At 36.0% G+C, this 17,813-nt stretch overlaps 2 protein-coding genes across 3 annotated transcripts in view; both read right to left on the bottom strand.

Annotated features, from left to right (window-relative positions):
- The window catches only part of cUnh2orf42 (chromosome Un C2orf42 homolog), an 11,289-nt gene extending 8,008 nt beyond the window's left edge, over positions 1-3,281 (bottom strand). Inside the window, exons 1-2 of the mRNA XM_079257007.1 lie at positions 3,189-3,281; positions 1,870-2,940 (exon numbers count right to left, since the gene is read on the bottom strand). Of these exons, the coding sequence (XP_079113133.1) occupies positions 1,870-2,935 (1,066 nt within the window). The 5' untranslated portion in view covers positions 2,936-2,940; positions 3,189-3,281. The remainder of the gene's footprint in view (positions 1-1,869; positions 2,941-3,188) is intronic.
- Positions 3,282-5,239: 1,958 nt separating this feature from the next.
- LOC306768344 (cytotoxic granule associated RNA binding protein TIA1-like) lies at positions 5,240-17,556 on the bottom strand. 2 transcript variants are annotated; one of them, XM_079256655.1, is made up of 12 exons: positions 17,369-17,556; positions 15,360-15,456; positions 14,945-15,043; positions 12,557-12,611; positions 12,261-12,348; positions 10,745-10,820; positions 10,542-10,647; positions 8,593-8,691; positions 8,435-8,519; positions 8,170-8,311; positions 7,886-8,034; positions 5,240-7,255 (listed from the first exon to the last, which is right to left on the bottom strand). In XM_079256655.1, exons 1-12 carry the CDS (start codon positions 17,392-17,394, stop codon positions 7,117-7,119), a joined length of 1,161 nt encoding a protein of 386 aa, XP_079112781.1. In that variant the 5' UTR covers positions 17,395-17,556; the 3' UTR covers positions 5,240-7,116. The 2 variants fall into 2 exon arrangements, with proteins under 2 accessions (XP_079112781.1, XP_079112782.1); XM_079256656.1 differs by having other exon boundaries at positions 7,886-8,031.
- Between the last annotated feature and the right edge of the window lie 257 nt (positions 17,557-17,813).

Genomic DNA, 17,813 nt, shown 5'->3' with positions numbered 1-17,813 from the left:
GGAAGAAGAAAAACTTATTAAATCCCACCCCTAGATAACACAAATCAAAACCTTACAATACAAAGGATGCACGACACAATACCAACAATGGTCATGAGTAATACCAAACAATAGTAACGACATGACTTAATACCAACATTAGTTAAGAAGACTTAATACCAACAATGTTAAGTTCACTATTTCCAACAATGGTAAGGGACAATAATAAATAACTTAGTATTGTTATAACTCATCTTCACTCAAAAACAATATGTAAATAGACTGTAATATAAATAGACTGTAATACAATCATAAAGATTGTATTAAGCAATTTCTCTAAGTGGTGTTTATGTTAATAACAAATTCATTAACTTGTGTGTATTGTCCCTTAAAAAGGTTGGCTATTAATATGAACCTGCTGTTATTGGAGACAGCTCCCAACAACAGTAACACGTTCTGTTTTTGAGTCTATACTGTGCATTAAAATAAACAAGGTTTTGGTGAGTCAGCTGCCAGTAGGGGGCGCCCTCTGGACAACCGATCCACTACTTGCCAGCCCTGATCTGATATTTATATATATGTATATATATATATATATATACATATACATATATATATATACACATACACATATATATATACACATACACATATATATATATATATATATATATATATATATGTATATATATATACATATATATATATACACATGTATATATATATATGTATATATATATATATATATATACATATATATATATATATATGTATATGTATATATATATACACATGTATATATATATATATATACATACACATATATATATATATATATATATATATATATATATATACATGTGTATATATATATATATATATATACATATATATATATATATATATATATACATATATATATATATATATATATATATACATATATATATATGTATATATATATATATATACATATATATATATGTATATATATATATATATACATATATATATACACACACACACACACACATATATATATACACACATGTATATATATATATATATATATATATATATATATATATATATATATATATATATATATATATATATATATATATATATATATTCTGCCATTGCCTTGCAGAACATGGCATCCTCTTTTAAATAATTACTATAAAATACTATTACAATTTCCCTCTTCACTTTACTTAATCTCATATGGTTTAAACTTTTTCCACTTTGTATGTGATGATATGCCAAATAAAGTTATTACATTTTGAAAACAACTTTCATTTAATTACTGCTTAACTTGCTGTATATTAGAGGTGGGAAAATCGAATCGAAAAATCGAGAATCGGGATTTTTTTGCTTCACAGTTTTAAAATCGATTCTTTTTCAAACTAATAAAAATAATCCATTATAAAAGTTTTGTCATTTTTATTGTTTTTATTAATCTTTTAACTTGTCTTCTTGAGCTTTATAGCAGCAGAATGATGGTCTGGCTGCTGTGTTGTTTTTTCCTAATTAAAATCAAGGAAAATGAAGAGTAAATATATATATACATATATATATATATATATGTATATATATATAAAAAAAATTTGTTTTTAATCTACAAAAGTCATTAATATCAAAGAATTGTGAGAATTGCAATTTAGATCGAATCAGCACCCAAAAAAATCGGAATCGAATCTGGACAAAAGCATATCATCACAGCCCTGCTATAATATAACAGTTAGTGATGTGTAAACACACCTAAGCGAATACTGAAACACTGTTTACAATAGATTAGTGTTAACAGCTATTGTTTACTTTCAAAGGCTCTTCTTTGAACCCCTCTAAAAGTTGGTATATATGACAACAGAACCTTGTACTAATATTTACCACTGGAAGTGAAGTTGACGAAAGCTGCAAACTCTGAAGCCAGCCTCTCGTTGCTTGCGAAGGCACACACACAGGCGTAGAAGTGGAGGCAGGGCTGTGCTGCGAGCAGGCTGGGAGGAAGGGGAGAGCTCACTGTTCCATCCGCAGCAGGTTTATTTCTTCTTGTGCCAACCTGACAGGCACAGTGAAAGATGCTTCTCTCGCCCTTTGCAGCCTCTGATGGCCCTGCTGCTCCTACAGTGAGATGCAGAAGCCCCAGAGGATGCTGCGAGTCAGTGCGGCACTTCACCACAAGAGTGTCTTTGGAAACACGTTGCACCAGCGGCCCGGGGGACTCCGTGGCCAATCTCCACAAGTCCTCTCTGACCTGAATGGACACCTGCAAGCCATCCAGGATGGAGCTTTTGAAGGTTAGGGGCGTTGCATGGCTCTGACACTCAATGGCTTGCTTGATGTGGATGCAAAGGCTGTCAGAGGATTGTTTGCCTGCAGAGGATTCCGGTTCACGCTGATTTGACTTCTGACCCTGCCTGCAGGTAGGCAAAAAGCATCGCCCCAGATTGATACGGGTAAGTAGGGTGGCCCCATCTCCAGTTGCAATAGCTGTGTCTGTGGGAACCAGCTCAACGAAGCCCCACTGCGTAGCTGTGGTTCCTCTTCCTTTGTGACACACTGAAAACACCTGTGCTCCTCCACCTGAACCACCAGCCAGGACTTCTCCATCCCCTTGCTCTTTCCCCTCCCTCTCATCACTGTCTGTTATCACCTTTACCACTTCCACTGTGCATTTCTTGCCGTTTCTACTCTCTGAGGAGACATTTCTAAGGGACACTCCACAGGCCTTGTTCTTGCAGCTGAGCCCACGGGTGCCATTATAGACCCCACACTGAGGACACCTGCGGATGCCCCTCAGGGTGGCTCTCCCCAGGTTGCAGAGAAAGGCGGGAGTTGTGGATGTAGGTTTCCTGCTGTCTCGCTGTTTTATTGCAAGATTGATCTTACTGGTGGAGGTCTGAGGAGAGGATGGGGAGGTGATGCTGGCTGAAGAGGTTATTTCACTGTCCATGTCAGCTGGACATGAAAAAGATATAAAGCATAAATGTCAGGAAAACGCCTCTATCATTTGTGTAAAACCTTATTGGACTTTTATAAATGTTAAACTTAAAGTTACAATGTGGCCACTATGTTATTCTTACAACAGTTTAATTGTTTGCAACTGCTTTAATTGTATAAAAGCTACAGCAAACTCGCCTTGAACGCACCACTTATGTCATATACGATATTCCTGTGTGCATATTTTAAACAAATCTTCAAACTACCTACAATCCGCCTCTGTTTGGTCAAATTCAGCTCCACTCAAGCCTCCAAAATCGTCTCGTCCGTCGCCATTCCTCCTTACATCCAGATAACCGCATTGCGCCTGTAACGACACTCCCCATTGGACGATGGTGATCACGTGGGGGAAAAGTCTGGGCGGGTGCCTACGGAGCGTTGAATCATGGGAACTGTAGTTGATTTACATCTGGAAGCGTAAAACTGATTTAATACAGATATTAAGGTGCTTAATTGAAGATAAATGCGTCAAACAGTTAATGACTTGTTATATCAAAAATTTCAAGTAATTATTATTCATCTTGATTGTTAAACATTTGAAAAATTGCATAAACATGCAGTTGGTAGGCCTAATAATAATAATAATAAAAATAATATCTTGCTCTGAGACATTTTTTATTTACTCTGGGTGAAGTGGTTCTTATTCCTGATAGTAGTCTATACATTTTGTAATCTTAAACAATTAGAAATATAGTTAGACCCCTCAGTTTACTGTAAATCTGTAAAAACTCTGACCAATCCAAACATTCGGGCCGAATTGAAGTTGTTCATTTCTTATATTTTGTAAGTTTCTTCATGGCTGAGAAAAATGTAGGAAAGATCTTTCCGACGGTTTATTTGCCTCCTCCCACTAAACAGCATAGAAAGAGAAAATTGTTGGTGGAAAAAGCTGCAAACTCGGAGAGCGCAAACCTCCGACAAGGCCTTTCAAAAAGTTCCTGGATCCAAACGGTGATCCGGATCAACACCAAAATTAAGTCTGTTCTTCCACATTTCCAACAACTCCTGAGAATTTAATTAAAATCTGTCCATAACCTTTTGAGTGATCTTGAACACAAACAGATAAACACCGGTACAAACATAACCTCCTTGGCGGAGGTAAGAAAAAAAAGCCTTGGATCACTCAAGGAGCAAAAGCAGAGGGAGAGGAGCCAAGACAGGGTGCCCCAACATCACCTACCCCTAGGGTTGCTACCCCAGTTTTAATGGGTTGCAATCAAGAGTGAAGTAATTTTAAAGAATGCATAATATGGAAAATGTCAGAAATGTAAGACTTAAAGGGGTTAAATGAATTTCAACAAAATTTCCACTAACAATGAACTAAAACAGAGAATCCCATGCACTATTTTTCAGTTTATTTCTAAGTAGCCATAAACAGATTTTAATTTAAAACTATTTAAAGAGTGGATGACAGGATGCTTTGCAGAAAAATAAACTCAAACTGGCATCAAACCAAGTACATTTTTAGACTAAGAGTTAACTTCCATCTTCAGTCTTTAAAGGTGAAATTTTATGAGGATGTGAAAATGTCTCACAGAGAAAGATCCTTCTGGACTCCAAAAACCATCCAACTTTTAGTTCCCAACAATATGACCTCATGTCTCACTTAAATCTTTAGTGGTTTAAAGTCCTCAAAATAACTATTTTGTCAAACTAAATTCACATTTATATTAAAATAGATATGTGCTCTTAAAGCAAACCAGCCTTTTTAACAATCCTCATACTAAGTCCACATGGAGACAAGTTTTTATTGCTTGGACACTCAGTCTACATGGAACTGCTTTGTCAGCAGCCTGAAATCCTTCATTTCTTAAACCAGATCTCTAAATTAATAAGTCCGAAGGGATCAGGCAGACATTTCCTGAATCAATGATGTCGTGCTTTCACCTCTGCATATGTAAAAACCTCAGGATCAGCCAAAACAATAGCAGGATACTGTATTTCAGTGCTGCTGCAGAGCCTCCGACCCTGATGCAGCTTTTACTTTGTTTTCTTTATTGGTTGATTCTCCATAATCTTTTTGTCTGTAAACTTCTCTACATCACAAGTTAATGCGAATACTTTATGCATTCTGTTGTTGGTGCATTTCTACGCCAGCATTTTAGTGCCATTTACATGCCTGGCACATCCAATGCAGCATGTTCAATAGTTTTCTGTGTGGGGACACACACACATCTCCAAACATCTGGTACATCTGCTCCTTAAAAAAATCACATTTTATAAATCTATGGTCACAACAAATGACAACTTCAGGTAAATAAAACATGAGGCTTGCCGCCTCTTTTTCACCTGGTTTAAAGGATGAGATGCAAACAGTAAATGTGGGCTGTTTTAAACATTTTAATGGGACAAAAAAAAAAAAAGAAAAAATCATGTTACTGACGCATCAACAGAACTTCTCTTGCCAAAACATAGGCTGAAAACATTCATAGGCACTGCCTACTCTTGGATGATTTTTGGTTAAATTAAAAGTAACTCACTTAATAAGGCAACACAATGGATCTTCCAACTACATTAAGATGACTGTGGCCACAGTGTAAAAATCTGATCCTTATAAGTGGGTTTTGTAATATATAAAAACAATCACTAAATTGTTGTAAAACAGAATAACTTAAATTGTGAATTCTGGTCAATCTAAAGGCGTCTGCATTACATGGCAATGCTGTTTGTCCTCCACGCTGCTGGAAGATTGAAATGATGCCCTTTCTACTGCACATGGACCAGCACCAGACAGGGATGCTACTACCAAACAGCCGTTTGTTGTCCATTACTCCTCCCCAGCACGCTTCCCTAACGAACATGTCTTTATACAGATTTAGTACAATTTACCAGACTGTTTGGTTATTTACATAAAACAGGCTTCCAAATAAAATCACAAATAAAGTGGAATGCAAAAACATGAAGGAAAAAAGAAAAATCCTTGTATTTCAAATTTAGTGAAAAGATAGCTTTAGGTATTTGTGCAATATTTCTCTGCCTATAAGTAAGATAAGAGTGGCAGTAATCCCTGCAATCGTTTTGAGATAAACTAATTTTAAAATAAAGTTGACAGCCACGTAACATTTTATAAACAAAACGGCCGCGTGTGTTTTTATGGTTTGATGGTGTCATCTTAACTTTTCTGCAATCCTGAAATCAAAACACAAAAAGGCAAAAAGCTCTTTATACAATGTCAGCATTTTTAAGTTGATCAAACAAAAAAAAAAAAAGTCACTTTTCTCTACAATATTTGTAGCAAAAACAAAACAAAATAATGGTATAGTCCTTTTAGATGCAGGGAAGATGACCAGGGAATTGTCTTGGTGAGTAAAAGCATCAGTTCATGCACACGCACGCTCGCTCGCTTACACACACACACACACACACACACACTTCTTATCCACAGATGGGATTCTCCGTCGGTTCAATCCGGTCCAGGAAATGATGTGAAGGAGAGTCTACTTGTTTTGTTGCATCGACATTCCCCTCCAACCTGCCCACGTTTACTTTACAGAATGATGTGACAACACCTCTGGAGCTTTCTGAAACTCGTGCATCGTTTTGAAACCGGTGAGATCGACTGGCTCCAGCGGAGAGAAAATAAAAACCTCTTTGTCGATAAGAGTCTTGTGGCTGCAATACTGTAGACTATTGAGTGCTTTCTGTAGCAGAGTTCGTTGCTTCTTCACCCCGTATGATTGTTAAATATTGGTAAATAAAAAAAAAAGAAAAAAAAAAGAAAAATTCTGCCCTTGCTCTTTGGCTCTGAGGGGCTGAAAACAAAGAAAGCTGCTGTTTTAACATATTTAATCCGCTTTGTCTCATTTTTTAAACTAAAGGTTCCTGTGCTAGAAATATCTTGACACGTTGTATAACTTACATTTGGCCAGTAATACACCAAACAATAAAATGGGGCCCAGGAATGCAAGGTGCATTAGCAGTAGCTTTAAATGGTGTTCAAGTGTGGGTCTTTAGCTTTACACTTGCAGATTTGGGCAGTGGGTGAGGATTTGGGCTGGTAAAGTTGATAAGACGGCGTACCAGCTTCAATAACAGTAATATTGTTATGTGACAGACAGAGCACATCTGATGCTCTCCTTTCCCCAGCAGAGTATCCTCCTTGTGGCCTCGGACGCTTAGAGAGGGCTACCGTGATCAGTGGGTATGGTAGCCAGCGGTGCTCATGCCTGCCTGGTTGGTTAGCACAGTCCCGTTTACTCCCTGCCCGGGCTCCACCATGCCTCCATTGCTGATGGCGCCTACACCCGTCCATCCAGCTCCAGCATGTAAATGACTGAAAAGGGAAAAGTGGGCAGGGATCTGATCAATATGCAGAGCTTACAGATCAGCTTGACATGCTGACAGAATTTCATGCATGAATTAATAAAAAAAAACAAAAAAAAAAACAATGCAACATTATTTTTAAATACAGTATTTTACTACTACAGAGATATGCAATGATACTTTGTTTATTAGTGATATTTAAAATTTATGATTCATTTTAATGTATTCTATATTTATAAAATATATAATCATAATTACGTAAATCTTCTATAAAATATAGCTGTATCATTTTATTGTACTATTAATCGCTAATGCAAACTTGCGTAATTACATTGTGTTAAATTATATTTATTTATTCTCCAGTGAGTGGAAACATATTGAAGTGGTTTATTTACAAAAATACAATCCTCATTCATGAATATGCAAGAAAAAGCGCTTGTAAATGGGTGTGCACTATATGGCCACTATGCATGAAAGGGTTCATTTAGGGACATTTTAAGGACAGATGAACCTTCTTACCTTATTTACAGTATTTCAACACAAAAACTGTTACAATTCTGACTAAAAATAAAGAAAAATGCACAAAAAAGGAACTAAATGAGTAAATAAAAAAGCTTTTGTCCAATAAAATTCCACTCACTTGTAGCCCTGCTGATCCCAAGTCTGCCCATAGACACCGTAACTCGGTACCTGCCATCCATTGGGCACATACTGACCAATCTGCTGCGTGTTGCTGTACCACTGACCCCACTGACTGTAGGGCTGGGCTGCAAAGCTCAGCGTGTTCTGCTGACATACAGATTAATATTTTAAGTATCTGAATATCACGTTGCACCGACATCACACAAGAGGTAAAGCCAAGATCTCCCAGTATAATGTGTGGGTGCAGCCGAGCAATGAATGAGAAGTAAGAAATGTTCATACCTGTGCCATCTGTACCTGCTGTATGGGACCCTGGACCATATCTGTTGTTTCTTTGCCCCAGTAACACTTCACAACATAGCCCTCTATGGAAGTGCCATTAACAGAAACTATGGCATGAGCTGCGGCCTCGTGGGAGTTGAATCTGTGCAAAAAACAAAAGAAACAGCTCAGACATGATTGGTGACTTTATCTGAGACTTGCATCATCATTATGCCAGCTAATAAATCTGTATCTCGCCTGGCAGGCGTGTCAGAAAGTCCTGTACCTCACAAATGAGTAGCCTTTCTCTGGGAAAACACGGATTTCCATTATTTGACCAAAAGGCGAGAAGGTCTGTCTCATAATTTGCTCTGTGAATGAGAAAAATAAAGTCTTAGTGTTCAGTTTATGCTTTTCAAAGTGACGTGTTAGACTATACCTTACCCGTAAGACCTGTTGTAACTCCTCCGCAGTAGACGGTACAGTTACTGGGGCTGGACTGGTTCACCACCTCATCAAAAGAAAGCTGCTTGGTATTGGTTGCTAAAAGGAAAGAAAAAAAGGGCGATGCAGTGAATTGCTGTATCTTTCTTCTGCGACTGTGTAAACCAGTTAGGTGTATACAGTATAATCCTATTATACAGGCTAACAGACAGATTGAGCAACTTAATTATAAGTAAATGATGAAGATTATAGAGTTTAACTCTTCAGCTCTTCAGAGAAATTAAATTGTGTCTTTTCATGTTTTGAACTTAAAAACTGTAAATTCTTAAGACTGTTCCACTTCAACTAAGTTTAGTCATTTATTCCTCTTATAACGCTCTAGTTATAAGACGTGATATTCAGATACTTAAAATATTAATCTGTATGTCAGCAGAACACGCTGAGCTTTGCAGCCCAGCCCTACAGTCAGTGGGGTCAGTGGTACAGCAACACGCAGCAGATTGGTCAGTATGTGCCCAATGGATGGCAGGTACCGAGTTACGGTGTCTATGGGCAGACTTGGGATCAGCAGGGCTACAAGTGAGTGGAATTTTATTGGACAAAAGCTTTTTTATTTCCTCATTTAGTTCCTTTTTTGTGCATTTTTCTTTATTTTTAGTCAGAATTGTAACAGTTTTTGTGTTGAAATACTGTAAATAAGGTAAGAAGGTTCATCTGTCCTTAAAATATCCCTAAATGAACCCTTTCATGCATAGTGGCCATATAGTGCACACCCATTTACAAGCGCTTTTTCTTGCATATTCATGAATGAGGATTGTATTTTTGTAAATAAACCACTTCAATATGTTTCCACTCACTGGAGAATAAATAAATAAATAAATATAATTTAACACAATGTAATTACGCAAGTTTGCATTAGCGATTAATAGTACAATAAAATGATACAGCTATATTTTATAGAAGATTTACGTAATTATGATTATATATTTTATAAATATTTTATAGAATACATTAAAATGAATCATAAATTTTAAATATCACTAATAAACAAAGTATCATTGCATATCTCTGTAGTAGTAAAATACTGTATTTAAAAATAATGTTGCATTGTTTTTTTTTTGTTTTTTTTTATTAATTCATGCATGAAATTCTGTCAGCATGTCAAGCTGATCTGTAAGCTCTGCATATTGATCAGATCCCTGCCCACTTTTCCCTTTTCAGTCATTTACATGCTGGAGCTGGATGGACGGGTGTAGGCGCCATCAGCAATGGAGGCATGGTGGAGCCCGGGCAGGGAGTAAACGGGACTGTGCTAACCAACTATAGCGGATAAATGCCGTTCAGTGTTGTAAAATTATAACAATGTAATTTTTGTGTATTTATTCTATTTATTCATCTATTATTAAATTCAAATATCCGTGTTTTTTTTTTAATTCTATTAATTTGATAATTTTTTTAAATTAATTAAATTTTAATTCATAAGCAACTTACATATTGATGAATATATCTATGTAAATATGCCAAAATAAACCAAAAGGCTAATGTACATCTGTAGCCCGTGGCAACCAGCGGGCTCGTTTTACTTCTCATAGGAGGAGGAGAAACGGCAGCTCAGTGTTCAGTATTTGCCAACACTGCAAGATCAGCGGTTTTTAATCTGCTGGGGGAAATACGGAGTAAATCCAGGCTAAATAAACACATTGGTAGAGAAAATAAACAGTTTGCGGATAAAACTGTGTCACAATACATTTAAAAAGTTGAACAGAAGTTCTATGAAATCAGATTTATTCTTTTAATTCATGAGTAGATTTTCCATTTTATCCATCGTTGGTATTGACTTTTCCTTCGAGACGCATCAACACACTGGTGGTGTTCAAGGCCAAATACCAACAACCATCCCAATATCCATCAAGTCAGTCCAATGATACACTTAATCACTGTGAACTTACTTTCATTTGTGGCTTTTGGAGCAGGCTTCCTCGTGGCCCAGTTGGTCCTGATCTGCCTCCCTCCCAGCCACTGACCTCCCATCTGCTGGATGGCATTCTCTGCATCCTGACACAAAAAAACACAACAAAAATCATGATCTGAGGCAATAAGACAATATTTGAGACAGTCCTCTGACACAATGGAGCAACTGACACACACTTACCCACTTGTTGAAAAAGGAGACAAAGCCATAGCCTTTAGATTTACCCGTGGCCATGTCCTTCACCACCCGACAATCCCTGCGGATAAAACACAACACAAATATCATCTACAGTACTATCAACCAACTAAATCCATAATCTTTCTTTTCAATTATAGCTTTGCGGAGGTTTGTGGATTATGGAGCATAGAATAGTTTATAACATACATTTCACAAAGATTTCTTCAGATATCCTTCACTGGGTTTTCATTACGCTAAAAGCAGGGATCAGAGTCGCTATACAACAAACAAAACACCAAAACCAACAACGAATGAATCATTCTCACAAGTGTGGTCTGTGCTTTGAAAACCACAAACATCCTCTGTGTAAGTGGAGCTGAATTCATGTCCTGAAAAGCTTAAAGCAAGGATAAACAACTCTGGACCTTTTGGGCCAGCATCGTTCACATTTTAGATATTAAAACATTTTAAAACACACTTGGCTCAAACTAACAGATCAATAGGCTTGTGCAGGACTTGATAAGTTATGCGATAAGCATTTTATTTTAATCATGTGTGCTGCAGGAGGGAAACATCTCAAAGCAGTGGGACACTAGCCCAAGCGACAATTAGCCACGTTGCTAAACTGTGCCGTAAACCCGTCACACTAAAGCTTGTTACATCCTCCACAAGAAGCGACAACTTTGTTCTTGCTCTCGAGGTTTCTAGAACAAGAAAAAAGAAATCTTTGATGTCTCATCCATTCAGACAACACAAGAAGCTTTGTACGCAACAACGGAGGAATGTCTGCTTTTCTCTTCAATGAACCCTGTTGTTTCATATTTAACAAGAAAGTTTGTCAGCGGCAGGGCAGGTTTAGCACGCCACTGCGTCCGTGTGTTTCATTGCCACATGTTGTGAAAAAGTTTGTACTTTCTCACCACCTCAATCAGCTGTTTTATCAAAACAATCCGTTTTGATAACAAAAACACGGAAGCGGCATCTTTCTGCTTCATTCTTTTCCGCGTTTACGACGCCCACCTCAAATGTCCAACCAATCCCACGATACTTCTCAGAGCCCTGCAAACAAAAACTTCTGCAAGCCTGATGTGTGGAGAACTGTCTTCAATCGCTTCTAGTGGAGTATGTAACAGGCTTTAGTCACATTATCAGCCAAAGGATCCCCGACGCAACACATGTGGGCAGGTTTTATACTGTTAATACACACCAGCAATAAAAAGACTAGTCAATATGTTGCCAAATAAAGTCAACTGTCCCGAAAAACAAGTCAAAAGTTTATTAATAATCAAATCAATACATGTTTTCATTATTTCAAAATGGCGAGGTCACCTGAATTCTCCATTATATGTTGATTTATTCATTATATTGAATGTTTGGCACAAATTTAATTTTGTAAAAAGATTTAAAATGGTCCATATCATTAATCTCATCTAAATTATGTCTCAATGATGTCTAAAAGTAACCAACATGCACAGATCATATAGTAATTATTAAAATGTTTATATGCTTGTATACTTACGATATTTTCCCAAATGGAGCAAAAGCTGCTTTTATGTCATCCGTGGTGATTTCAGGACTTAAATCTCCAACAAAAACATGGAAGTGACCTTTGAGATAAAAGAAGGTACAGATTACTAAATATGGAAAAAGAAAAATGTTTTATTTTACCATTTAAAAAGCACTGAACACACAGCAGCTCAGAGGAAGCAAACACCCCTGCTCTAAATGATAGACCTTATTCTAGAAAGATCATCTGCTCATGTGTGCAAAACAGCTCCAGTAAAGAGGATTTTTAATATCAGATGAACTCCTTACTGCTTGTGTCTTTCTTCTGGCTTGTGGGTGTTGTGGCCCAGTTGACTTTCACCTCCTGAAAGAGAGACATGCAGAAAGCGAGGAAGGACAAAAGGTGAGACGTGGAGCCTGCTTGTAGGAGAGAGGAAGCTTGTCTTTCTCTGATTAGAGGGTTTGTCACACACCAGCTTTACTAAGGTCAGATTTTGTGATTGAACACTTAATAAGATGGTCTCTGCAAGCCACACTTGGATTCTTAAACCACCAACACAAACTGATTATCCATCCTTATTTAATCTACAAACCTCTGCATTAATAGACACACAGTAAAATACAGTGGAGTACTAAGACTTGGCCTTCATAATCAGGAACATTTCATTCTCAGTCTAGTAATAATTTGGAGCAAAACTGTAGGAAGTAAGGTCCAAATAACAAGGGACTTACAAACAAGTGATTTTTACGAACTTGTTATACTCCTCAAATGGTCCTTCAATACCTGTTGAGGATAAAATATTTTCAACTGAATGTATTTTTCTTGAAGTTGCTCTTATGTGGATTTTATGTGGAAATAACTTTGCAAAAGAACACACAGCAGTAAAGATGTAGGGGGGGGGACAGAAGAGCATCGATTAAAGTAGATCAAAGAATGTGTTACATGTTGCATGATTACACAGCAGGGCCACGATAAATTAATTCAGACACAGATGGAAACTCTCTCAAGGAAAATAGTCATTAAAAACAGGGACAGCATGGAGCATGAAGTGACAAAAGACCCAAACAGCACCATATTTACACAATGTCATTTAGTGAGTTATTATGTGTATCGTAGAAGAAACGGCAATTGAATCTTAAACACGAACAGCATACATTATGGAGACCATTGCTTCTTGAAGCTCAATATGCAACTTGTCATTGATCTACTTGTGTGACCTAATGATGTAAAATATGGGAAAATAGGTTGTTTTCATTTTTTATCAGCATCCAGATGAACTTTTCCCATTACCAGCAGTGCTAAAGGTTTTAAGATGACTGTTTAAATTCAACTCTTTACCACAAAAACTTGACATTTTTTGTCTTTACTTCATTATCCACAGTAATGAACTTCAGTCTTGCCATTAATTATGTGTAGTTAAATGTCGTTTCGGCACAACAATGTGTCTTTACAGCCCAGTTACACAGTATGGTTTGTCATCAATAATACATGTCTGTTGTTTAAAAAAGGCTGGTTTGATCCACAATTTACATTTAGAAAACATGAAGGTTTTAAAATAATTTGACTGAATAATGAAACGAAGAGAATTTGTTGACAGATTAGACGTATTATGAATTTTCTCATTATAATAATAAACGTCAAACAAATACTGAAGCTATTTTATGTAAATATGATATAAATTTCCCTTTTGCACAGGGTTGCACACCTTCTGCAATGCCATACAAAATAAAATCTTTAAGTCTCTGTTTGTCCATTTGCTCTGCTAAATATCTAGCAACACTAAAATAAGAAGCCAGTGAGCACAAAAAGCTTTATCCATTAATTACCAGCACATTTTGGGGGAAAGAGGTTAGAAACGGCAGTGGATGATGTTCCAGCTGAGAAACTAGTCAAAGAGGAAAACAGATCTTTACAGCAGCTATTTGATTCCTTATGTCTAATGGAACAGTTGTAAGTATTGACCTATTTTTTTGGGAATTTAATTCACATAAAAACACTTGTTGGTTTCAGATTTGCTAAATATATATGTGTATATATATATATATATATATATATATATATACACATACAATTATTTTTTTTTTTAAATCCCACAATGCAATACCTACAGCAAAAGCACAAAATTTAATGCAACAAAACAATTGATCTGATTTATTTGATTTGTAAAATGAGCACTGACTTGAGCTCTACTGTTTCATGTGTATTTTTTTTTTTATATTTAAAAGAAAAGAAAAAAACAGGGGAAAAAAGTATATATTTTATATATATATATATATATATATATATATATATATATATATATATTTTTTTTTTTTTTTTTTTTTTTTTTTTTTTTTTAAAATAAATAATTAAAAAGAAAATGCATGTGTATTAATACCACAAAAGGTAAGAAGGCAGGAAACTCTGGAAAGATGTCACATTAATCCAGATGCACGTTCTTCAATGCTATTAAGTTTCACAGCAGCAAGATAACGTAGATCAAGTGTGGCGTTCCCACCCTCATTATTTAGACTGTGCACAGAAGAATAATGTGCACAGAATGTGCACAGGGAAATAAAACAAATTACATGAAGTGGAGCAGGAAGAAGAAAGTAAGATAAGGTTTAACAAAACACGTTACTCCAAGTGGCTTCACTTCAAACCCTGCCCACCCAGCCTTGCCCTTGGTGACTCACCCAGGAGATATGATAGCTTACCTTACCCAGTATTTTCCGACCATTCATGGCTGCAATTGTGGCAGTGGCATGTCTATGCTCATAGAACTCCACAAAGCAGTATGGATCATGACCTGCTGTCTGAAGTGGAAAAGAAACAAAGAAATTTTAACTCACTGAGGGAAAGATACATTGTTTTAATTGCATCATCAGTAAGCAATAAAACGGGATGATGCAGTGCAGCTGCACACTGGAAAGAGTTTAGCATAGACAGAATGAAACACGAAGGAATCCAGCAAACACATCAGATCACAAGAGTTACAAGCAAAGCATATTTGCAAAGTGTATATGCATGAATTCTCAGGAGAAATTTTTTTTGCTTGTGTTTTCAGAAGTAAGAAGGAGGAAGTGGCAACATCCTTCTGCGGGGGAAAGAAAAAGAAAACAAAAAACTCACATCTACTATCATTTTACAGCTTTTGCAGGGGCCAATCTGGCCGAACAACTCCAAGATGAGGGCCTCTGTCACGTCCCGGGACAGATTTCCCACATACCTGGATAAATAAACACAAATAACAGAAAGAAGTACTGTTTATTGTTGTAACGATGAATGTATCCTGTGTGGGTGATGGTGTAGCAGGGAGCTTTCTCGAATACATCTGTGTCTGACTTCTTTACGCTGCATTTAACAAGGACACATTAACATTGCAGGGAAGTAAAAATCTTAAATGCTGATATTTAAACAAATAGTAATAAATAAATAAAAAATACAAATTGATCTGCAGGACTACCACAGAAGTATTTAATTGCTTTTAAATAACTGGTGAAAAGACTTAACTTATATATATATATATATATATATATATATATATATATATATATATATATATATATATATATATATATATATATATATAAAAAGAAATTTTACAGAGCAGAAAACACATTTTTCATTTGTAAATTAATTACTTTTTCCAACTTAAACATTAGAAATGGGCCAAAAATGATTTGGAAAATCTTGAAATCTGATTTGGTTTTAAAATCCAGTGATAATGCTTTAGTTTTCAACTGTCGACAATGGAGGAGAGAAGATTATAGATTTAAGTATCTCATATGAATCAATTACCAACTTAAGGATTTTATTCAATAAACGCTGATATTAATACAGATGTGCCTTTGCTCTGTGTAACTCAATGAGTCGAAACTGCTGCTACGAACTTTCTCAGTAAGAAATCATCATGATACATTTAAGTACAATACAATTTCATTAACTCTGTATTTAAGCTATCTGAATGGCAATTGTTTTAGATGACACCACAGTTACATAAATGATGACTATTAGAGGCAGGAAATGGTCTGGAGAGGCTTCAAGTTATCAAATGCTGACAAAGAGTCTAAATGAGCTGTTTCTTAGTGACAATTTCTGATGAATTAGCTCTGTGATAAATACACACTTTACAAATTTTTATTTTTAGGTTTGGAAATATGATAATAAAATTCTACAAGTTTAAAAAAAAAATTCTTACAAAAACATCTGTTTAAAAATGCACATCAATATGCATATGAAAGCCCGGGGAGAAAAAAAAAAACTTTTTATGCAAATATATGAAATGTATCCTCACAAGGGTCTAACATTTAGTAAACTAGTTTTTCCAGACATTTTTTTGTGTATTATTGTTTCTATGACTGTTATTTCACAAAAAAAATATAGTTTAAAAAAATATAAACATATATAAATAAAAAGTTTACGTCTCTGTTGCAATTCAATATGGAAACATCAAATTAGACAAAAAATAAATGCAAATGTGTGAAATGAGAAGAGAAATGTTAAAGACTGCATGATCCTAACTAGTCTGTAATTATAGCATTTAATGATAAGCAACCTTCCTGGAATATCAGCTACTGACCTTACTGCAGGCTTTAAATAGAATTAGGTTCATCTTCTCCATGTGCATAAATATAATCACTTTCATAACCAAACTGGAAAAGCTTTCAGCTACATAACTTGTCCATAAACACACATTATTCCCAGGCCTTTACAGCAACCAACTCCATTTAACAGGCCGGTTGTTTCATGTTTGTCAGCTCACAACAGCACTTCACTGCGTTCAAAACACTCACAGGTACATTTAGCAAACTTGCACACACACCATATGTGACTTTCTTTACGAAAATTTCTACTTTTACACGCATTTTTTAAAGAAAGATGAGTGAAAAGACGCGTAAATTTCAGATTTTTCTAGAAGTAGCTAGCTTGCAGGCTAAATAGCATCAGGCAATGCCAATTTAACTGTGCGTTAAATTTTTATGCAATATACTTTTTTAATTAAGATTTTAAGTATGAGCTGGTTAAAATAATAAATCAGAGGAAATAGGTATTAAAATGTAATATTTAAAAGAAATCGTTGATGTAAACCTGAACTGTAGTTCAATGCTACGTGACGCGTTTAGCTCGGAAACACTTACAGGGTTTTAGGCTGCTCATCGTCCATTCTGTCTCACTTGCTGGCCGAAAACAAGTCGCGACCCTGAGAGAAAATCCACGACTGTCGTGGGCAGCTATCTGTTGCACCGTGGAGATGTTCTAGTCAGAAATGGGAAGGGATTTAAATCCGCTGTTAGCTCCAGAGTGAACAATGGGCTGCCGACAGAGATGGCGGAGAAACCGGGGCCTACCCGAAAGGCGCATGCGCAATGGATCAGCTAACAGCGACAAGTAGTCAGATTACACAATACTGGTGCCAAGTGGCAATCCCAGTCCAGAACAAAGAATTTCTCGGAAAAATACATGATAAAGATGAATATATTTTATGTTTTTCTCCAGTAACACCCACAGTACTTGTAAAGAGTGGTATATGTTGCTTAAAATACCTTCTACCCCTCCCCCCTTTTTATTTATAAGGGTAAAAAA

The sequence above is a fragment of the Telmatherina bonti genome (genome assembly GCF_933228915.1).
Source record: "Telmatherina bonti genome assembly, chromosome: 17".
NCBI classification, from domain to species: domain Eukaryota; kingdom Metazoa; phylum Chordata; class Actinopteri; order Atheriniformes; family Telmatherinidae; genus Telmatherina; species Telmatherina bonti.
The sequence above is the reverse complement of the archived record's forward strand: the minus strand, read 5'-3'. Positions and strand labels throughout refer to the sequence as shown.

Bases quoted from the DNA above. Each gene is read 5' to 3' on its own strand.
- LOC306768344 (XM_079256655.1), bottom strand. From the start codon at position 17,394: ATGGACGATGAGCAGCCTAAAACCCT. The intron at 12,349-12,556 runs GTAAGGAGTTCA...TTTATCTCAAAG, and splicing joins CCAGAAGAAAGACACAAGCA to GTCACTTCCATGTTTTTGTT. The intron at 8,035-8,169 runs GTATGAACATTT...TCTGTATGTCAG, and splicing joins AGCAGGTACAGATGGCACAG to CAGAACACGCTGAGCTTTGC.